The following is a 23899-nucleotide window of genomic DNA, read 5'->3' on the forward strand; positions in this document are numbered from 1 at the left end:
TACATCAACAGTGCTGAAGTTGAGAAATTAAAGTTCCTAGGAGTGAATATCACCAATAGCCTGTCCTGGTCCAACCGCATAGATGCTACAGCCAAGAAAGTACACCAGTGATTCTACTTCCTCAGGAGGCTTAAAAACATTTGCTATGTCCCCTTTGATCCTCACCAATTTTTATCCATGCACCAGAGAAAGCATCCTATCTGGATGCATCACGGCTTGGTATGGCAACTGCTCTGCCCAAGACCATAAGGAACTGCAAAGAGTTGTGGGCACAACTCTGCACATGAACACCAGTCTCCCCTTCATGGACTCTGTCGCTACTTCTCACTGTCTCAGTAAAGCAGCCAACGGAATCAAAGACTCCACCCACCCTGGACATACTCTCTTCTTTTTCACTCCCCTCCCCCATTGACCAGAAGATACTAAAGCCTAAAGTGCACCAGGCTCAAGGTCGGCTATCCTGCTGTTATAAGACAATTGAATTGCCTGCTAGTACAATAAGATTGACCTCACAATCTACCTCGTTGTGACCTTGCACCTTATTGTCTGCTAGCACTGCACTTTCTCTGTAACTGTAACTCTTTATTCTGTGTTTTGTAATTGTTTTTCTGTGTACTACCTCAATGCACTGTTGTAATGAAATGATCTGTATGGATGGCATGCAAAACAAATTTTTCACTGTACCTCAGTACATAACAGGATAACTCATCTTGTCCCCTTGTTCAAGAAAGGCTCTTAGAATAAACTGGGAAACTATAGATCGGTGAGCCTGATGTCAGTCGTGGGTAAATTATTGGAAAATATCCTAAGGGACAGGATAATTGAGTATTTGGATAGACAGGACCTGATTTGGGATGGTCAACATGGCTTTGTGTGTGGTAGGTCATGTCTAACCAATCAGTTTTTTGAGGAGGTTACCAAGAAGGTGGTTGAAGGGAAGGCGGTGGACATTGTTTGCATAACTTTTAGCAAGGCCTTTCCCAAAGTCCTGCATGGAGGCTGGTCCAGAAGGTTTAGTGGCTTGGCATTCAGGATGAAGTAGTCAATTGGATTCTGTATTAGCTTAGTGGGAGAAGCCATAGAGCAGTAGTAGATAGTTGTCTCTCTGACTGGATGCCTGTGACTAGTAGTGTGCCGCAGGGATCAGTGCTGGGTCCGTTGTTTGTCATCTATATTAATGATTTGGATGATAATTTGGTAAACTGGATAAGCAAATTTGCAGATGACACCAAGATTGGGGGTGTAGTGGACAATGAGGAATACTATCAAAGCTTGCAGCATGATCTGGACCAGCTAGGAAGATGGCTGATGGAATTTGATGCAGACAAGTGTGAGGTGTTGCACTTTTGGAGGACAAACCAGGGTAAGACTTGCACAGTGAATGGTAAGGCTCTGAGATGTGCAATAGAACAAAGGGACCTGGGAATACGGATCCATACTTCCTTGAAAGTGGCATCACAGGTAGATAGGGTCATAAAGAGAGCTTTTGGTGCATTGGCCTTCATAAATCAGGGCTTTGAATACAGGAGTTGGGATGTTGAAGTTGTACAAGATGTTGGTGAGGCCAAGTTTAGAGTATTGTGTGCAGTTTTGGTCGCCTATCTACAGGAAAGGTATCAATAAGGAGTGCAGAGAAAATTTAGATGATGCTGGGACTTGAGGACCTGAGTTATAGGGAAAGGTTGAATAGGTTAGGGCTGCATTCCCTGGAACTCAGGAGAATGAGGGGAGATTTTATAAGAGGTATTCAAAATTATAAGGGGTATAGAGGGGGTGAGTGCACGCAGGCTGTTTTGCCTAAGGTTGGAGAGACTAGAGCTAGATGTTATAGGTTTAGGGTGAAAGGGGAAATCTGAGGGGAAACTTCTTCACTCAGAGGGTGGTGCAAGTGTGGAACGAGCTGCCAGCAGAACTAGTAGATGCAGCTTCAATTGTAACATTTAAGAGAGGCTTGGGTAGGTACATGGATGGGAGGGGTTTTGGAGGGATATGGTGCAGGTAAATGGGACTAGGCAGAAGATCCAGTCAGTATGGACTGGATGGGCCGAAGGGCCTGTTTCTGGCTGTAGTACTCTGACTGTGACAATAGTAAACCAATTTACTAACCATCTCCATTTCAACCATCCATCTAATGCATCTTGAGCTACTCTTGCTTCTCTACCTTGAAATATGGGTGAATGAAAAATGTCACATGTCTTTCATCTCAACATAAATTGTCAGGATCTAGCTAAAATTGAAATACTTGGAATATGTTCCATATTTTAAGTAGTAAAATCTCTTTTTGAACAAAAGTTTCAAAGCAACAGAGCTGCAATACATACCTAATTTGGGAGACCTGGGACATTGATTCTTCTGTGTCAGGAAAGTACATTAAAACAATCCTGGCAGCTCATGCCATATTTATGTAAGGCTTCCAGACCCAAGGAGTCAAGTGCAATGGAATGGGCCTTCAATTTGAAAACATTTTCAATGTGCTGCCTACTGTCATTGTAGTTCAAGGAAGGAAATTGGGCAAATTGCCAAGTGTGAGTAGAAGCTCTAGGTCTGGAGTTGTATGAATGGGGAAGGATCATCAGTCTGTTGTTGGCAAGGGGTGTGATTGGGGCATGCATAATTGGGTATGGAGGATAGTAGGTGTTAACAACATCAGTAGAGGTGGGAAGCAAACAGGTAAATTGTTTGCTGGCCTACTCAAGAATATTCTGACTTGCAGCAGAGCATAACAAGGTAAGTAATTGTGGCCTATTTTAATCCTGAAGCAGGCCTCCATAGAATTCTGCTATTAGATCTGAGTCAGATGGGACCAGACTGAGAATTTCTTGTTTGGGTATTGAAGTGTTTGAGTCAAGAGTGTGATAGACCACCAGGTTTTAATTAAACTTGAGCATTAACATGTGATTTCAGCCCCTGTATCCACCTCACAAAAAAAAACAAGGACCAAGTTGCGCTTAAATGTTACGCTTGGATTAAATTCCTTTGCACTGCACATGAAACATGGCATCATAGCTTGATGTAAAATAATTTCTAGACCCATAAGTTTGAGTGTTTTATGATTTGCAGAAGGATTTAATTATCCACAGCTTCCCACACCCCCCCCCCCCCCCCAAATAGCTATTGAATGATTGTGGTATTCCTAAACTTCATTTGATAAAATCATTGTGGCTAACTATACAGTAATGGCAACAGGGGATGTATCTAGTTTCTCAGAGGCAATTCATACTTACTATCTACAGTGTCTACTTTTGGTATTGCAATCTCAGCACATTCAACAAAAGAAATTTTATGGCAGTGGTACATGACTAGCAAATGACTATTTATACTGATATGGAAGGGTAATTCATAGTATTGTTGTAATGTGTATGATGACATTTTCTTTATATAATTAAATTTTTGCTGTTTTAACAAAGGTTTTAACTATACCCTCATTTTTCTTTCTTTGTATACAAAAACTGCTGGCAGAAGTTAGAGTAATGTGTCAGTAGAACATTATCATGGGTAGTCAATTAGGTTTTTATACACAGACCAGTTTTTCTTGCCTTACTTTGATCACCAGGAACATCTGTACCTTTTTACTTCAAACTAGAAGTAAGCCCTGAAATCAGAGCCCCAAAATTAATTTTTAGGGTAAATTTGAATCAAATGTATGGTGGTTCTGACTAATCTGTAGTTTTACCTTTGTCATGATGGAACAATGAGTACTTTGGTTTTGACAGTGCATGCCACATGCAGAGGTGATTTTCTTTTGACTAAAGAATAATTCTAATCTTAATAATACTTTCTAAATTGGGTTTGAAAGTTCCTTGTTTGTCACAATTAGTTTTTTGTTTTATTTATTGAACTATTTTCAGTCAAAATACTTAAAATAAATGACAATCATTTTCATTTTAAATGAGGAAATTCTTTATTATCTTTTTATCACATGCATTGGTAGATACAGACTGTCTATTCAGACTGGTCCAATTAAAAATGAAGGCCACAATTAAATATTTTCCTAAAAATTTATCTTAAAATCATTTTCCTCTGTGCAGTTAAATAAATCTACTCAGTCAGTTTTCTTCAATTAGCAGTGATTTGGACATTTTGTAGAACGTAGAATAATACAGCATAGGATTTCGTGGGAGGTGTGTGCAAGACATGATTGAAATAGTTGTTAATATCCTTTTGTATAATGGCTCATCAAATGCACCAATTTGTGTGCACTAAATTTCTAGACAACTTAAAATCAAGTTTTTTGAGGGTGAAATGGCCTATATCCTGGTGCATCCATATGAATGTTGTGGATGGTCTTTGGGATTTCTGAAACATGGCGTGTGAATTTTGAGGTGGGGTGATATTAGGACCTATAGTAGGAGTCGAGTTCTTCAAAAAGGATTAACGATGGAAAATCGGTGGCTTTGGTGCATGGTGTGGTGGAGAATGTGGCTTCCTTTAGTGGGCCTTTCGAATCACGGTCATGTTCTTGGACTAATTGTTGGGGGGGGGGGAATTGTTTGGGTGGGGGAGGCTTGTAGTCTCTTATGTTCTTGGGGAGTAGTGTACTATGGAGCTAAGGGCTTCCTGTGGGTGATGGTTGATGATGTGAGTGGAGAGCCCAGAAGTATGAAGCTTGTAAGGTTCCCAATCCTTCACTGTGATTTTTAAAACCAAGCTCTCCAGAGAGTACCCAGTGGTCCTTAAGCAGACAAATTTGCCCTACAGTGCTTCAGAAAAGAGTGTTAGGCAGGACATAATGTCATCCCAAGTGTGGTTGAACAAGGAATTGGTATCAAGTGCTCAAGTGGAGTGACTTTTTTGGAATGATGCAAAACAATCTGGAAATAGTTATGATACTTCCCAGGTAAAATTAACTTGCATTACAGTTCTGGAGGAGAGGGGTAGATGTGAATTTCTAGGCCAGTTTTCTCCTTCATGCTTCCATTTAAGATAAAGCAGAAACTGCTTCCATCAACTTGAGCAGGCTGTTCAGTAGGTTGGAATGTAGCTATAATTTCTCTGTGTCTACTATGAGGGGAAAACTGGTGCCCTCATTGATTCTGCACTTTTCTTACAGGAGGACAGTTGTAAATTTTGATTTCATGGCTAACTGGTGTGGCCATCTCAATGCTTCCAAGTTAAATATAATTTGGAGTTGCTCTGTGGCATTTTCTCATAATTATTCTAAATTGCCTTCAAGTCTTGTCCTTTCAGTTCTAACTTCGTGTAAACATCTCTATGCTCTGCATGTGTCAGGTGAGGTTGATAATTTTTCTGAAACTATTTACTGCGTTAGCTTGCAGCAATATTTTAAATCCTAGTATTTTAAGTTAATAAGCTAAACTTGAGTGATATTTTTAATACTATGCTTCATTATACTGTTCTGTATAACTGTCATGAACAATCTTGCAGCTAGATACAAGTAGCAGTGGTCAACCTCTAACTTCATGACAAAATTTGTATAGGAATGAAAATACTGTAGAAATTTCCACTTCATTTAATTGTCATCCATTTTGTGATTCTTTTGTAGTTCCTCCAGAAAGTGTGCACGATGGCTGAACAAGATATCACCCTCTCTGAAGTCAGACAGCTCCTAGTGGAGAATTCTGGTTTCTCTGAAATGGTGAGTAAGTGTTTTTCTGATAAAATGTGACAGAAAGCTGTCAACTGGAGTAGTTTTAAATCAATTTTGCAGTTTTCCTGGTGCCTCCATGATAAGGGAAACAAGAACCAAGTACAATACCCTGTGGTATTACCTAAGGTTTAAAATGAATGCTTTTCAACTGGAGCTTCTAAAAACTAGTCTAAAATTGAGGAAAATGTAGAGAGCCTTGGGCTCATGCGGCACTAGAAGCCATTTGGACCACGTCAGCCTAAAATGAGCTTTAAGACTAATCCTGCTTTCCAGATCTTGGTCAAGGTATTACAGAACCTTAAATGCTCATTCAGGTTCTTGTTTTAAATGTGGTGTTTTCAGCTTCTGACACTTTTGTTTTTAACAAGCAGTACATTCTAGAGCTTTGCTCTCTGGTTAAAATAGTTCCTTGTCCTGTAATCCTTCCCCTTGTTCCTTTTTAAATTTCTGTACCTCAATCATTGGCCCCTCTGCAAAAGGAAATAGTCTCTCATTTTTGTGATATCTAGTCCCCCTTAATTCAAACCCCTTTCGGCCTCCATTTCTGAAGAAAATAACCTCCACCTTGCCATCCTTTACTGTGATAATTAAACTTTTCTGACCTTAAGTCAACTTGAAACGACATCCTCAAATTGGCTCTTCACCCTCCTTGTAATATTGCATCTTTCCTATAAGAGATTTATTTATTATATAGGGCCTTGGTCAGCTTGCACCTAGGTTATAAGTGTGCAGTTTGGTCTCCTTGCCCAAGAAAAGGATATACTTGCCATGGATGGTGCAGAATGAGCGTTCACCAGACTGATAGCTGGGACTGTTGTATCAGGAGAGGGTGGATTGAGTAGACCTCTTGAGTTAGAAGAATGAGAGGAAATAACCAAGAAGGTTGAATTACCATCCTTTCTTTTAAGTCAACTTTCAATGAAAATTATGATGTCATACCTTCGTGTTTCTGCACCTTGCTCACTATCTTTATTTCTGGAACCCTTGTGTTGAAATAAGCCATTAAGTATTGCCAATCCTTTATCTTTGTTTCCTTTTCTACAAATCCAACATTGCTTCTCAAGATTTGTTGTTTTCATATTTCTGCTATGTTTGTTTTAAAAGTCCCACTGAAAAAGATTCCAATTTGTACTCTTTGCAAATATTGATTAAATTAGAGATCTTGGTGCTTATCTATATGTTCTGCTGATGAAGCTTGCAGTATGACATGATAAGTCGAGGTATGACACTTGAATGTGGACCAATCCCAAAATTCTAGAAATCCAGAGAAATCATTGTGACTTTCTTCTTGGGTCTCTTCAAGCTTTCTGCAGTGGCAGATAGAAACCTCTTGTCTTAACCTGGAAGTTCATTTGCTTTGTAACTAGAACCTTTTAAATGTTGGATTTGCTCATCATTTAAGAATGTCTAATGACTCGCCACTCATCTAAAAGCCTTCTGTTTGAAAGCCCTTGATATATTTGAAGGATGGATTTATATTTTACAACAAAGCAGTAATTGAAAGCGTCACCATTGGGAGAAAATTTCAATCAACAAGTAATAATGTTTTCTCAAAAAAGATACCAAAACGGACTAATAAAAAGGGAAGAGTCTAAAAGATATCCAGCTGTTTTGATATCCAAGAGAATAAATTTGTGGAAGAATGTGAATTTCAACACTTGGAATTTGAGTGAAGATCATGTAGAACATCACATTTAAAGATCAGAAGATAAGAGAATCTTTGGAAGCACTAACAATAAAATAGGCAGACTAAGAGCTTGGAAAAAGGAATGGAGCAGAGAACTTGGTGCTTGTACTTTGTCTGGTTTTCTGATGCTAAAAGGGAATTTGTAGGCTGGGAACAGGTTTTCAAATTGGATCAGTTATTAAGCCCTACTTCTTCATGAATTAATGCTGAGAGTAAACGAGGCTTCTTGAAAGAATCTTTAGAGGTGGGAATCCTTTTAAAGATGGAATAAATAGCAAGACAGAATGTTCTTCAACAAATTACCTTGTCTTTTGAATTCTCTTCCTCAGTGATGGAAGCAGAGCCTTTGAATACTTAAGTCCTAGGTAGATTGATTCCTGAATCTCCAGCTGTTTGAAAGCTTACTGGAAGGAGGAGTCAATAAGTGGGAATGTGTCGGTTACAGTCAGATCAACCGTGACCTTATTGAATGATAGTGAAGGCTCTGGGCTGAGAGGCCCCTTCCTACTGCTCCTAATGTGTACGTTCATTTAAGTCATCAAAAGAACAAATTGAAAGAAACTAGTTTTTCATTGATCCTTGAACAGAGTGATTCTACCATTCTTTTGCTAGACTAACTACCGTGAGCATGGAGAGCAAACAATCCAATGAGTTGATCTTAAGTAGAAAACAACCATCAGCAAAAGGATAGGTACTTCTGGAAAATAAATGGAGAAGATTTTATTTTGAAGAGTAGGCGAGAGCAGCCTTGGAAAACCTAACAAGAATCACATTTGGTCCAGTACAGAACTATTTGCATCATAGATGACCGGCACAAACCAGGATTGAACCTGGGACTGTTGGTTCTAATATCCAAATTACTTCATCCAGGAGCTTTGTTACTTGCCTCTTATGAATTCTACATTTATTTTTTCTCTTGCAACAGGCAAATGCTAACAGCTTCTACGCACTTGATATTAAGGTAATTTTTATGTTTGAAATCTATGTGGTATTTTGAATCAGTTGGATAGTTACATGTACTATAATTGAAAATCAAAAAATTGCAGCTGCTGGAAACCTGAAATGAAAATGTTGCTGATACTCAGCAGGCCAGGCAAGCATCTGGTGCAGAGTGAAACTGAATTAATGACTTTTCATATGTTCTTGTTGAGTATTTCCAGCATTTTCTGCTTTATATTTAATTTTTTTGTTGATTGCTTTGAAGTAGATGTATGATTTTTATAAAACCTGGGCTAATGTAGAATAAATCAATAGTTTGTGACTGTTAATCAATGAATGACATTTACTTGAATTACACTCATTTCTTTTGATTCCATGGATATTTGGCTTTATTCAGTAATTTAAGTTGGGCTCATATGAGCCCAAATTGAATAGCAGCTATGAATGAAAACCAAAGAACTGCAGATGCTGGAAATCTGACATAGTAACAGAAAATGCTGTAAACACTTAACCTGTCAGGCTGCATCAGTGGAAAGAGAAACAGTTGTCATTTCAGGTTAAAAAGGCTGCATCAGGTTTTGTTTCCAGCATTTTATATTTATTATTTTTGAATATCAGCAGGTGAGATGACCATTGAAGCCTTTACAGTTTAAAGTTGCTTCTGTAAGAGGAATTACTGAATGCAACTATTAGGAAAATCTGGATGATTTTTGCTTTTATCCCTCCAGCAATGTGAGCAAGAAAGGAAAAATACATCTGTTTAGCTTGTGGACTATACCTACTTTAAAAGAAATGCTGGCATCATAATGTCTCTGTTTAAACTTCTATTGTCTATCAGTATTCTATCCTTGCTTGAAGTTTCACTGTTATATTGTATTTGAATTACAGATTAGATGTTTGACTAGGTTGGTACAGAATGTTTGAAATTATTCCATTATAAGAGGTTGGGATTTTTGATTCCAATGTCGATCTGCTTGTTTGTTTCACCTGATCTCCTTCTATATTTGTAGAATGCTCTGTGATTTCTTGTTAGGGATTGTAAATTTGCAAAATCTAGTATGGGGGGAGGGGAGAATCAATTTAAAGAGGAGAACACTGCTGGATCCTGATCTTATTGTATCTATTCTGTCCCAAAATCTTAAAACAATTAGGATATGCTGTTGGTCTTAAATGGCAAGTGCTGGTGACTTCATTCATAAAGGTGATTCAATGAAAACAAAATGCTGGACATACTCAACTTCTCAGGCAGCATTTGTGGTGATTGAGTTAATGTTACAATCATGATGAAAGACCACTTTCTGAACTGAAACTTGTGCCAGAGATGCTGTTTGACGTGAGTATTTCCAAATTGCTGCTTGGTTTTTCTGCTAAAATCATTGTAGTATCAAGTATTGAAGTTTGTTTAGATTTTAGTAAAATGTGAGATGTCTTCATTGTGGCACATGAGCTCAACAGGATAAATGAGAAGATGTTTCCCCTGGCTAAGAGGTCACTCAAAGTAAATGGTGGGTCAATTAGGACTAATGAATAATTTCTTCACAAAGTGATGAATCTTTGGAATTCTCTACCCTGGATGGCTGTGGAGGCTCTGTCAATAATTGCATTTAAAACTCAGATCAGTAGATTAATGGCTATTAGATCAATCAAGAAAATTGGGATGGAAGATCCATGAACTTATTGAATGCTGGAGCAAGATCTGCCCTGTGTTTCTGAGATTGGAAATGTGACCTATTTTGTTTAAACTAACTCGATTGCTGAATTTAATTTTATTTTAATGCAGCATGTATCAATTTTAGTGGCAATTGCTTTCCCAAAGGTAGAGCTGAGAGTGGTCACTATTCATTAAAAATTGTACTCTGCCCTTTGTGCAACAAAGAGCACTAAGATTGCAAGAAAATTGAAAGCTATTTCTCTGCTGGCTCAACTTAACGAAATTATAAATTTAAACTTTTTTTGCTTTTCAAACCCATGATGCCCTGTTTCTTCTTCAATAGTTAGCCTCATATTCACTTGGTTTGATGCTTCTATAGTTTTAGTTTCCCTGGCCTGACAGTTGTTGATGATCTTTTGAATCTAATTATCCTTGCATTTGTTTGGAATCCCTCCGTAGCTTAGAGTTTTGGATGCTGACTGTCAACCTTTAAGGTCTTTCTGACATCCAGGGTTTGAATATTTCTTTTGGTGGATATAATCAGGGTATGGTTGCTTCATTGTGATCTAACCAGAACAAAGTAGTACTTCAATGGAGGTCTTTCTTGACATCCTCCCTCCTTACTTCTACATCACTTGTATTTGTACTGTTCTGCTGCTTGTGTACAGAATTCTGTCTAGCAATCCCTCTTATCAGGTCAATCTTCTTTCCTTGGTAGGTGTGAATAGAAATGGCTGGTCTCTCTTTCTAGGAATGTTTTGATGTGCTAGTATTAAGTGTGAGGGTACCTTATTTCAATACTATTACTTGATCCAAATGCCCAACTGTCTTTGTACTCTCTCACACCTGGTTGGTTACTGGCCCACTTCCAGTTTATTTCTTTTTGCATTGAATTCAACCCTTTTGAATTATTGGACATTTTTTTTGGGAGGAATATATTCTTCCCTTCTGCAGCTCAAGTTAAATTGTTCCTACCTACTTTTTAAATCTCTGAGAAAGAGTTGCAGGAGTTATACTTCCAGTTTCATGAAGTGGTGTGAAGTTAGCTAGCTGCATTTTTGCAGTGGGCTTTGCTGGGCTCATGTAAGATTGTTGTATAGAAATGATGGGATAAGTGGCAAAGACTAACCATAAATTTGTTGTTCCTTGTGGAATACAGCAAAGCAGAATCAGGTTTATTATCACTGACATATGTCATGAAATTTGTTTTGTGGCAGCATACAGTGCAAGACATAGAGACATCAAAAATTACAATAAGTTACAAAAATAAATAGTGCAAAAGAGCAATAACGAGGTCATATTCATGGACCATTCAGAAATCTGATGGCAGAGGGGAAGAAGCTGTTTCTGAAATGTTGAGTGTGGGTTTTCAGACACCTGTACCACCTCCCCAATGGTAGTAACATGAAGAGGGCATGTACCAGATGATGGTCTTAAGGGTGGATGCTGCTGCCTTGAGGCACCACCTCTTGAAGATGTTGTCGATGGCAGGGAGGGTTGTGCCCGTGATGGAGTTGGCTGAGTCTACAACCCTCTGCAGCCTCTTTTGATCTTGCACATTGGAGCCTCCGTACCAGGCAGTGATACAACTAGTCAGAATGCTCTCCACCGTACATCCTGTAGAAATTTGCAAGAATCTTTGGTGACGTACCAAATCTCCTCAAACTCCTAACAAAGTAGAGCCGTTGGCATGCTGCCTTTATAATTGCATCAATGTGTTGGGCCCAGGATAGATCCTCCGAGATGTTGACACCTGGGAACTTGAAGCCGCTCAAGCTTTCTACTGCTGACCCCTCAATGAAGACTGGTGTGTGACTTCTTCCTGAAGTTCACAATCAATTCCTTGGTCTTGCTGACGTTGAGTGCGAGGTTGTTGTTGCGACACCACTCAGCCAACTAATCTATCTCGCTTCTGTACACCACCTCATCGCCGTCCAGGATTCAGCCAATGACAGTGGTTGTTTATTTATAGATGGCATTTGAACTGTGCTTAGTGATGAGTGTAGAGAGAGAGTAGAACGGTAGGCTAAGCATGCATCCTTGAGGTGTGTCTGTATTGATTGTCAGCAAGGGGGAGATGTTACTACTGATCTGCACTGATCATGGTCTCGGAGGTACAGATGCCCAGGTTTTGAAGCTTGTTGATTAGTACTGAGGGGATGATGGTGTTGAATGCTGAGCTGTAATCGACAAATAGAAGCCTGATGTATGTTTTACTGTTGTCTAGGTGCTCCAAAGCTGAGTGGAGAGCCAGTGAGATTGCACCTGCTGTAGACCTGTTGTAGCAAAAATATGATCTATATTGGCAGCCACACTGCTGATTCCAAGCTGATGATAAATATTTAATTTTGCATCTGTTTAGCCACTGGAAAAGCTGAAGAAACTAATTTTGATTTTATTTTTGGAGGCTGATTTGGCTATTCTAATTTCCATTTCTTGCTGATAACTACAGTTCATTTGGCTTTCCATTTGGTTCTCATTTTGAAATTCTTTACCGACATGTCAGGCTGCAGCTTAACTTTTTGAGGATTTTGAGAACAGATGGAAGTGGGTTAATGACACCTGGTGACCTTTCTTAACATTGGATTATTGCCCTTAACACTTCCTGCTCCTAAGATAATGCTTGATATTGATTAGTGTGGTATAGCCTGACACAGTTGACATTTGGATACTGCCACCATATGTTCATCCTTTCTTGAATGTACACAACTTGATAGTCTATAATTCAATAATGAGATTGGATATTGTAAGCTGATTTCATGAGATGGTTAGTTGGGAGAGGAATTAGGAAGCAAAAGCCACAGATCCTTAATTGACCCAGACAGTCAACACTTGTTATTTGTGATTACTACCCTTTGTAAGTAGCTTAAGCTGCCCATCGTGCATTTAGCAAGAAATGCCAATTACAACTATTTATTTTCATTTGGATATTCAAGTCCAGGAAGAGAATGACCAAAGCCATTTGAAGTAGAGATGAGAATGACACAGGTCACAGCTGTGTAAGACCAAGAGAGCTGAATACTCATTCCCATCAGTGTGGTCTTGAAGCAGAAAAACAAATGATCTAGGAGCGGATGGAAGGTTGGAACAAGCTGCAGAGTCTAGTGTTAACTCATTAAGTTAAATTCAGGTTAAGAATAACGCAGAATACAAGTGATAAACAAAAAGAAGTTGAATGTAGAACAGTTTTTTTTAGACAAGGTTGTTGTGCAGGGTGAAGCACTGGCAATCTTTATCACAATAAAAAAAAAATCAGAAATTTTGAAATTGGAGAAAATCCAAAACACAGACTAAAAGCATTGTGATGTAATTTTTTTTGACTTAATGTAATGAAACATTCTGACCATGTATCTTTTGGTGGAAATGCTTCTTAACCCTTTAGTTGTTGACTCCTTCTCCAATTATACTTAATTATTTTGTCCACGTGAATGGCTGCTTAGAAATTCTAGTACACTCCAGAGGTATAGATGCATCAAAATTCAGTTTTGATGAGGCAGGATACTGGCGTATTTTTGCATTTGAGATATGTCTTCCCACCTCCTTCCTAACTTGGTCACTGGGTGGAGGACATTGTTTTTGAGAGGCAGTGGCAGCTGGGGAAAGTCTGGAGACCTACCTACCTACCCCACTTCCCAATGTGCAGCCAGTGGTGGTTCGCAAGAGGGATTTGAGGACTGGCAGCCCACATTAGGGGTGGGTGTAGGCTCAGATTGGTGGGGTTGGGGAACGAATGGAAACTGAGAGGTCTGGGGAGGTGGCACAGGGCAGGTTGAATTCTGAGGATGTAGATATGCATCTTATTTGCCTTGGAAATCTTCCAAGTTGGTGCAATGTGAGCAGAGCCTTGCTTTCACAAAAAGGCCATACAATAGGCTCCCCAGGCTATGAAAGTTCTCCTGGAATGCTCCAAAAGTGGTTCAGGTTTATGAACACCTGACTTAAGTACAGCCTGTATTCTTGAATTAACCTTTGGCAGACTGACTGGATGGATTTGCTGCCTGCTAGGGGGCTGCAAGCAACTGTTCTTGACACTGGCAGGAATTTTGCCACATCAAACCCAAGAAGAATACATTCTGGTTAACACATTGATGTCCATTCTGTGAATCCTATTTAGAGACACTCCCTCTGGACCAACAGCAGTGTCCTTTCTACCCACTCTTAAATGACCCTGCTTTCTGGGTTGGTCATTTTCTTTAAGCTAGAAGTTAATGTAATGACTCTCCTCTAATCCTTTTTAATGCCTTTTCATTCATATGAGAAGACCACAATTCAATATCGGAAAAGCTTTTGGATATATATAGTTATAGCTATACAATGCTTTAGTTAGATCCCACTTAAAACTATGTTCAATCATCATAATAAACATCTCTTCAAAAGATACAATTGGAGAATTAATTTTCAGGAATGAACTTCTGTGTTTGATATATTGGAATTTGTGTACCTGTTTCCAAGTAAGCCATAAAATTCTGCTTTCTCCACCACAAAAAAAACTGGAGTATTTTTCACTGATTGCTAGAGCAAATTTTGATCTTGTCATGTAGTATTACAGTAACTTCACATTATTAAGAAAAGTATGTGACAAAATTAATGTTCCCAGTGAATACATGTTGGGTTGGTGGTGGATCATGGTAGAAATATATCTAGAGATATATCTGCCAGCTAGTTTCTGCTGTTGTTTGTAAGGTTAATGTTTTCATGAGTTACTGATGTACACTAGTTTGTTCAATTTTTATCTACAAGAGTAAAACCAAAAGAGATCTCTTGGGTAATGCACCATTCCATTAGTACTAGAATAGTGGGAAGATGGTTTGGTCCAGAACTTGAATCATTAGTTTGTCTCTGGCTTAGCAATTAAACCAAGGTGGCCAACACTATTGTTGAATTTAATGAAAAAAAACTTGGGTAATAAGCCTTGAGGTTTTGATTACCATCTCTTGGACATTGGGTTGCAGTACTTGCTTGAAGCAGTTGTGAAAATTGCTGTAAAGCTGTGAATTTAGTTGCATATTTATATATGCTCATTCTTCAGAAACAAATTGGCCAAATTGAACAATTCTCAGTATAGTGATCTATTAACAATTGAGTTTATTCATTTTGGCTGTTTTAGAATTTTACACACATTGAAGAAGCATGCAATGAATGGCTGCTAATCCATATTTCTTTCGCAGGAGCATGATGTTGAAACGCCATTTGGTATTATTCGCATTGCAGTGCGTGGTGCATCTAAAGGAACTCGGCCAGTTATACTCACTGTTCATGATATTGGAATGAATCGTAAGTAGTGCAACAGTTTCTGCTCATCCAATATGTTGACTGTATTGCCTCTTAGTTGTTTAAGATGTTAACTAGCTCTTCCCTAACATGGGATCAGTCTTGTTGTTCTGTTGATTCTTGGATGAACTAATTTTAACTGTGGCTGTCCAAACCACATGCAGTTCTGGCTGCAATGTTTTCAATGGGTTGCATGAAATTTTTAATGCGTTTAGAAATGTTGGATTTTGTCCTAAATGATACTTTAGATGTGTCCACATAGTGATAAATCATATTTCTGAATTTGTTTAACATTAAGAATGGTAGCTCTGAATATTTATCAGATTTGAGCTTTGTCTCATTATTCAAGTTTTTCTATATGCCTTCCCACTTGTGGTAAATTATATCTGCATTTATAGTCCAAGTTACTTAAGGATGAGAAGTCAAAAACCTTGAACTAAATCTTGCTATTAGTGTTCCCACAAATTGTCACCAACTATTACACAGAAACAAAGTACAGCACAGGAACAGACCTTTAGGCCCCACCATGTCTGCACTGACCATGATGCCATATTTAACTAATCCCATCTACCTGCACGTGGTTCATATCCCTCTGTTCCCTGACTGTTCATGTCTGTCTAAATGCCTCTAAATATTGCTATTATATCTGCTTCTACCACCTCTCCTGGCAGCACATTCCAGGCAGTCTGTGTTTCTAACAAAAACAACCAAAATCTTGCCTCTTAAATCTCCTTTTAAACTTTCCCTTTAAACCTCGAGTATCTCTAGTATTTAACACTATCCACCCTGGGGATAAAGATTGACTATCTACACTGTCTCTCGTAATTTTATTTGTGTCTATCAGGTTGCCCCCTTAACTTCTGACACTCCAGAGAAAACAACACAAGTTTGTGCAACCCCCGTCGAGGTAACATCCTGGTGAACCTCCTATGCAGTCGTTCCAAAAAGCCTACGTGTCCTTCCTGTAGTGTGGTTACCAGAACTACATACAATATTCCAAATATGTCCTAACTAACGATTATTACAACTGTAATATGACTTGCCACTTTCAGACTCAATGCCATGACTGATGAAGGCAAGCATGACCTTGTTACCTTTGCCATCCTTCAGCATGTATTGCCACTTTCAGGGATCTATGGTCTTGCAGCCATCTATATATCAATACTCCCAAGGGTCTTGCCATTTCCTCTGTACTTTACTCTTGCATTTGATCTCCCTAGATGCATCACTTGACACTCATTCAGATTAAACTCCATCTACCAATTCTCTGCCCAAATTTCCAACAGATCTATGTCCTGCTGCATCCTTTGACAACCTTCCTTGATATCCACAGCTCTGCCAATTTTTGTTGCGTTTGCAAACTTACTGATAGACCACCTACATTTTCATCCAAGTCATCAATATACATTACAAACAAGAGGTCCCACCAGTGATCCTTGCAGAACACTAACAGTCACACTTTCCCAGTCAGAAAAGTACCCCTCTACCACTACCCTCTGTCTTCCATGACCAAGCCAATTTTGGATCCAATTTACCAACTCACTGTGGATCCCACGTGACTTAATCTTTACTAAAGCTCACGTAGACAACATCCACTGCCCAAACTTCATCAATCATCTTCATCACTTCTTAAACTCTGGACTCCCATGCACAAAGCCATGCTGACTATACTTAAGTCAACACTTCCAAATGCAAGTATATCTTGTCCCGAAGGGAGATTTCCCTACAACTGAAGTCAGGCTCACCAGCCTATAATTTCCTGGTTTTTCCCTGTTGACCTTCTTAACGGAACAGCATTGGCTATTCTCCAGTCTTTTGGCACCTCTCCCTCAGCTAAAGATAGAAAGATCTCTATCAAGGCCGCAGCAATCCGTTGCTTCCCTCAGTATCCCAGGATAAATTCCATCAGACCCAAGGGACTTGTCCACTTTAATATTTTTCAAGATGCCCAACTCCAGTTTCTTAATGTCGATGTGCCCTAGAATATCAACATACCGCTTCCTAATCTTGCCATTGTCCATTTCCCCCTTTCTGGTGAATCCAGATATGAAGTACTCATTAAGGACCTACCCATTTCCTCTGGCTCCATGCATAAATTCCCTTTGACCTTGAGTGGACCTAACCTTCCCCTAGCTACCCTCTTGCTCTTAATATACATGTAAAATGCCTTGGGATTCCCCTTAATTCTACTGGCCAAGGGCATTTCAAAGCTCCTTTTAGCCCTCCTAATTTCTTATTTGTTCTTTCCTGCTTCCTTTATATTCCTCAAGTATCTTGGAATCCTCAAGTGTCCTCTGATCAATCGATCATTCATTCTTGCCCTTTCTAACACTGGTTTTTGTCTGCCATTGGCCTTGATCTCTTTTTTTTATAGTGGACTTCATACACCATTGCTATTGAATCAAGAATGCACTCCTGGCTGCATTTACCATCTGATTGGTGCATGGGAGTTCTAATACTGCTGTAGAAGATTGTGTAATTGGGGAAACCATGCACCAATCCTTGCTGGTCAATCTGGAGGGCCAGCAGATTGAAGGTGGGATAGGTGAAGTTGGCATAATTGAGCATCATCTATCCTAATTGACTTTCAAAGCCAATCGTTAAACCTTTAGTTTTTATCTGGCCTTTTTGGGAAGTTTCTAAACCAGCTTGTGTATTGTGTATAAACTATAACAGTAAGTTGTTGGCCAGGTTACTGTTTCAAATAGGAGTAAATGGGTCACATTAGGCTCAATCGAATAGTTTTAATAGTACGCTAATCTAGGATTAATCTGTAATCTTACAGATGCTCCTCTTAAATCCAATATTTGTGTGTTTTCAATTAACTGTTTAACAGTTTTAATTTGATGCTGGACTTGGGGCTGCAGATAGAAAAAGATTTAGGACTCAATTGATTGCAGAGTGATAGAAAGAGTTCATAGAGTTACAAAGCATGGAAATGGACATGACCCTGATTCATCCATGCCCACCTGAGCTAGTCCCATTAGCCTGCATTTGGCCCATATCCCTCTAAACCTTTCCTACCCATGTACCTGTCTATATTTCTTAAACTTTGCAATTGTACCCACCTCTACTACTTTCTCTGGCTGCTCGTTCCACATACCTACCACCGTCTGAGTGGAAATAGATGCCCCTCGGGTCCCCTTTAAATTTTTTCCCCTCTTACCTTAAATCTATGCCTTTCGAATTAGACTCCCCTACCCTGGGAAAAAAAGACTGACCATTCATCTTATCTATGCTCCCCATGAATTTATATTTCTATATGGTCACCCCTCGGCCTCCTAAGCTCTGGGGAGAAAAAACAACCTATTCAGTCTCTCCTTAGAACTCAAGCTCTCCAGTCCCAGTAACATCCTTGTGAATCTTTTCTGCACCCTTTCCAGCTTAATGACTTCCTTCCTATAGCTAGGCGTGCACAATACTCCAAATGTAGTTTCACCAACATCTTGGATGTTGTAACATAATGTCCCAGTACTCAATGCCGTAACTGCTTGAAGATAAGCCTGTGAAACGCTTTCACCACCCTGTCTACTTGTGTTGCCACTCTTTGTACTTATACCCCTTTGTGTCTCTGTTCTACAACACTCTCCAGAGCCCTACCATTCACTCTACAAGTTTAACTTGCCAAAATGCAACACCTGGCACATGTCTAAGTTAAATTCCGTCTGCTATTCCTTGGCCTGTTTTCCTAGTTGATCTAAATCCTGTTGTAATCTTGGATAACCCTTTTCACTATCCACAACTCCACCAGTTTTGGTGTCATCTGCAAGCTTGCTAACCACATCAATGACATTCTCATCCAAATTGATAATGACAGTGTTGTCCCAGGAGTGCTCAATGATTGTGTTCCCAGAACATCAAAAGTTCATGTCCACCTCCAATGCTCCAGAGCATTGCATAAGGAATGGTGTGAGAATTGCCTCAGAGCCACAAGCATAATATGTGCTTGGTTAAGTAAGCAGAGTAGTGTGGAAAGATGCAAATAGCTTTATTATTTTGTGTGGGATTGGGGAGGATGAATTGAAAATAGCAGGATAATCCTGAAAACAAACATGTTGTATGATTTTGTTTACATTTCTTGGCATTGTTCTTCAATTGCTATGTTGAAGTGGAAAATTGACTATAATTGGAAAGTTTTTAAACTTTAGGAAGCTTCATGAAAGTAGCCTTCTTGTTTTCACTTTTATGAATGTGGTCTCAATTGGCTTTGCATTTAAGAAAACTTCAGGTAGAATGCCTTTGGGGATTTCCTTTGCCCATTAATTTTGAATCTGAAATCATTTGTGGCTTTCTACCTACATTTTATATGTAGGCATTGAATGATGCTCACTTAGCAATTGGCCTTTGTGAAATTGGCTGCATCATCCGGACCACCTCATTTAGCCATTGAAGTATGTTCCTCTTCTTGCAGATAAATCGTGTTTTGACACTCTTTTCAACTCTGAAGACATGCAAGAAATAATACTGCATTTTGCAATTTACCATATTGATTTACCAGGCCAGCATGAAGGTGCTCCATCTTTTCCATCTGGGTAAGATGACCACTGTACATGTGTAATATAATTGTTGGTTTATGAATTTGTTGCTGCTATTGGTATGGCAGTACATAGAAGGGTGAAAGACAAAGATGACAAGATGAGGGAAGCAAGGATGACAAAGGACATTGAAGGTTTGATCGGGGGGGAAAAAAGGAAGCATATGATGGGTACAGACAATTGTAATCAAGTGAGTCCCTTGAGAAAGATAGACGGTGGAGGAGAGAAGTTAAGAAAGAAATTAGAGGCAAAAAGGGGCCTTAAAATATTCTTGGCAGGTAAGATATAAGGAGATATTCTATTAGGAGCAAATGAATAGCTACAGAAGGAGTATATCCCCTTGGGGATCAAATGGGTGATCTACCTGTGGAGCCGGGGGCTGTGGGTGAAGTCCTAAATGAATACTTATCTGTATTTACAAGGAGAAGGATGTAAAAGATAGTGAGTTGGTAGTTGGGCGGGGGAGGTGTTCATTGATCGTCTGGTGTTGGATGTATTGGAATGCGTAAGTGTAGATAAAATGATGCCCAGGGTTGGATGAGATCTATTGCAGGGTTCCATAGGAAACAAAAGTGGTAGAGGTGTGTTTTTCTGAAAGTCTGACCAGTGGTGTACTGCAGGAATTGGTGATGGGACCTCCTGGATTTTTTAAAATATATCAGCAACTTGGATGTAAATGTAAGAGGTATAATTAGTAAGCTTCTGAATGACACGAAAATTGGTGTTTTGTTTTAGGATAGTGAGGAACACTGTCCAAGGCTTCAGCAGGATATAGAACCGATGGAGAGTTGTGTGGAGCATTGAAAAATGGAGTTTAATCCTGATGTGTGTGTGACGTGATGCATTTTGGGACATCAAAATGTACCCTAAATGGTTGGGATTAAGGAATATTGATGAATTGAGACCTCTGGATTGAAGTTCCCTGAAAGTAGCAACACAGGTAGATAGTATGGTGAAGAAGGCATACAGTATACCTGCCTTCATAGGTTGGGGCACAGAATATAGAAGTTGGGACATTTATTGCAACTTCACCAAAAAGCTGGTGAGGCTGCACTTGGAGTATTGTGTTCATTTCTGGTTGGCACACAATGGAAAGGATGTGATTGTGCTGGAGACAGTGCAGAGAAGATTCACCACCTAGATTGGAAGGTTTAATCTGTGGGGAGAAATTGGATAGTCTGCGCTTGTTTACCCTGGACCGAAGGACGCTGGGGGTTGTCTTGATCATGGTATATAAAATTGTGAGGTATAGATAGGGTAGATGGTCAGAATCTTTTTCTCATGGAAAGGGTATCAAAAGCAAGAGGCCATAGTTATAAGTTGAGAGGAAGGAGTTTTACAGAGTGATTATATTATCTAGAACATGCTGCCAGAGGCAGTGGTGGAATAAGGTAAATTACTGTGTTTAAGAAGCATTTTGATGGGCACATGAATTGGCAAGGCATGAAAGGATACAGAACTAATGTGAGCAGATGACATTGGTGAAGATGGGTGAAGTTGTTGACATGAATGTGGTGAGCCGAAGGGCCCATTTAAATGCTGTCTCACTCTGAGTCTAAGCCTTGTTCTCTTCTCCACATAATAAGGAAACTGACTTGCTTTCTGTTTTTTAAATTCTGGTGTATTTTGCTTTACTAGAGCAAAGGTCATTTAGCTAGCATGACAGTTTGCTTCAACTATGTAAAGTAACTGAGCCATAGGTATAAAGCAGTAATGCAATATATTCAAGCTGAAAACTTTTCACATGTAGACAGACAGTGCCCAGGGTTCCATTCCTGAGAACTGTTCGTAATCTGAACTGTAGTTGGAAATGTACAAAAACAGTGTTTGGGGGTGGATCAAAGAAACAGCTTTGAGGGAAGAGCAGCTCAGTGAGTGAGCGAGTGAGTTTGCTCAGCACTCCCAGCTCTGCTTGGCTCAATCCAGCCCCTAATTATTGTGGTTTGGGGATTGGGGAGTGGTACTGAGGGTAGAGAAAGCATGCGTAAATACCTTGTTCACACCTGATAGAAGATCACTGCGGGCCTACAGCAGCTAGTAAATCTATCCCACTGGCCTCCCAAGTGCTTGGTCGTATGTATGGGGGGTGTCCATAAGTCAGACATTTGTAATTCAGGGAGGACCTGTAAGTATTTCTTAAAATCCTGAACCGTTATATCAACAGCTAATTTTATTTCACAACATACTAGTAAGCTTGCTTATTGCTGTTTTCACTTCAAGTTTGCCTAATGTGAAGCAGCTTTCCTTTTTAGACCAAGGAGAATGCTGAGTAATTAAATGCTCAAAACATTATACTAGGCATTTAGAATGCATATTTATTGGGTGAAATGTATTCATTTCATGTTTTACTGTAGTAATTTAAGTTGCATTTCCAGGTGACTGGGAATTGTCACCTGCTCTGCAGTGACTGCTAAGCAGCTCATTTTAACTTGATGCATATTTCATAATTGGTGCATCCAAGGCAAATTACTTCATAATTTCTGCCGATCATTTCATAATCCTTGTTTCAGATGCGAGTGGATAATTTAACAATTATCCAAAAATAATTTCTAACTTTGCATCTGATTTGCAGATATGAATACCCATCAATGGACCAAATGGCAGAATTAATTCCAGCTGTTTTAAAGCATTTTGGGTAAGATTATAAGCCTACAATGTCCATAATGCATTTGATCACTACTGTAATTAGCAACCTAGTAACGCGTTCAGTTCTCAACGGTGTTAGTGAGATTTCATTTTTTTAAAAAACTCCTATTTAGTACCCTGGTATGTGACTTTGCAATTGTTTTTATGCACTTTTCCTAGTGATAGAGTAAAGATGGTAAGATTGGCATTTATTGTCCCTGTAGACAGTGAAAGCATTGTGATGTTGGATAGGATTTTAAACCCAGTGATGAAGGAATGGCAATATTTCCAAGTCCAAACAGGGTTCCTTGGAGAGGAATCTTTATTTGGGTTGTTATTCCTATATACCTGGTATTCTTGTGTTCCTCTGAGGAACTGTATCTGCTGTATCTGCTTATCCTGACGGTATGAATTTCTGAGGCTAATCCCTGTTCTTGTTCTATATGAGTGCTGCCTTGAACAGCAATTGCATAAAAATTGGGCAATTGACCTTGTTTGTTTTTTTTTCCTCCCCATGGTATAATCTTCCCAGTTCTATTGTTAAGCCTGGCATCATTGAAATCGATGTAGCAGAGGTGTGCTAAGCTCTGTAGAAACCAGAAATGAAGCCTGCAATGTTTTGTCTGTACAAAATAGTATTAGAAGAGAAAATGCACTAAAACATTTCTAGGCCAATACAAAGACAAAATGTAGCGTAAACTAATTTTTTGTGCACGTTTCAGGAGAGTTGATGGGTGTCGTGACTTTTGTATTTGCATGTGGAAAGATATTTGGTGGTACTGTGGGGCTTCCAAAGGGGCTGACATTCATTGGGGGTTCTGTAGATACCTCTTGAAATGTCCCTGCCAAAATTGCTCCTGCACAAGGAAGATGCCAAAATGTTCTTTGGCCTGTGTAGGTTCTTCCCTCTCCTTTCTAGCTCCTCCCAACTTTCCTGTATGCATTTATTCCTTGCCAATACTCCCCACGAGTTGAATAAGGGCTGATTGTATTTTGTCTCTTGAGGGTTACTACTTGAATCTGAGCTGTCACAAGGGATGCCACTGGGAAATTCTACTCCTAATATCTAGTGTTCTTGAAACAGTACTGTTAACCTTTGAGGTTCATTAGTCCTGGCTTGCAATTGGTGCTAACTTGTTTTTTTTTCAAATTTTTCATAGCCTTTTAAAGCAGTATTCAGGAAAATGGTGTCTTAATGCTAGAAAAGCAGTTGACAAATTTCTAGGCTAATGTATACATTGAACCATTCCATCACCCATCAACAAAGTGGCCACAATTCCAAGTAATATTTTCATTCTAAAATCACAAAAAGTCATTCTAGCTTGCTTTTAAACCCTTGTTTATATTGTGTGTTTATCAGTATGCTGAAATAGATGTACTTTCATTTATCTACATCACTGATGTGATAACAATTTTTAACCAAGTCTTTGTATGGATAAAAGAGAATGTTAGACCAATTTTTAGGGGCATACATCTTCCCTGATATTTTGTCTAAAATAGCCTGATTTGTCTTCCAGTTTGAAGAGTGTTATTGGATTAGGAGTTGGAGCTGGTGCATATATCCTGACCAGATTAGCAGTAAG

General features: G+C 39.2%; 1 protein-coding gene across 2 annotated transcripts in view; it reads left to right on the top strand.

Annotated features, from left to right (window-relative positions):
• LOC127574093 (protein NDRG1-like) overlaps nt 1-23899 on the top strand; it is a 60961-nt gene that overhangs the window by 18654 nt on the left and 18408 nt on the right. The window contains exons 2-7 of one of the 2 annotated variants that reach the window (XM_052022761.1): nt 5504-5596; nt 8221-8256; nt 15054-15159; nt 19568-19688; nt 22264-22326; nt 23834-23894. In XM_052022761.1, the coding sequence (XP_051878721.1) occupies nt 5525-5596; nt 8221-8256; nt 15054-15159; nt 19568-19688; nt 22264-22326; nt 23834-23894 (459 nt within the window). In that variant the 5' untranslated portion in view covers nt 5504-5524. The remainder of the gene's footprint in view (nt 1-5503; nt 5597-8220; nt 8257-15053; nt 15160-19567; nt 19689-22263; nt 22327-23833; nt 23895-23899) is intronic. The other variant, XM_052022762.1, reaches the window with a different exon arrangement.

Source organism: Pristis pectinata, chromosome 9 (assembly GCF_009764475.1).
Source record: "Pristis pectinata isolate sPriPec2 chromosome 9, sPriPec2.1.pri, whole genome shotgun sequence".
NCBI lineage: Eukaryota > Metazoa > Chordata > Chondrichthyes > Rhinopristiformes > Pristidae > Pristis > Pristis pectinata.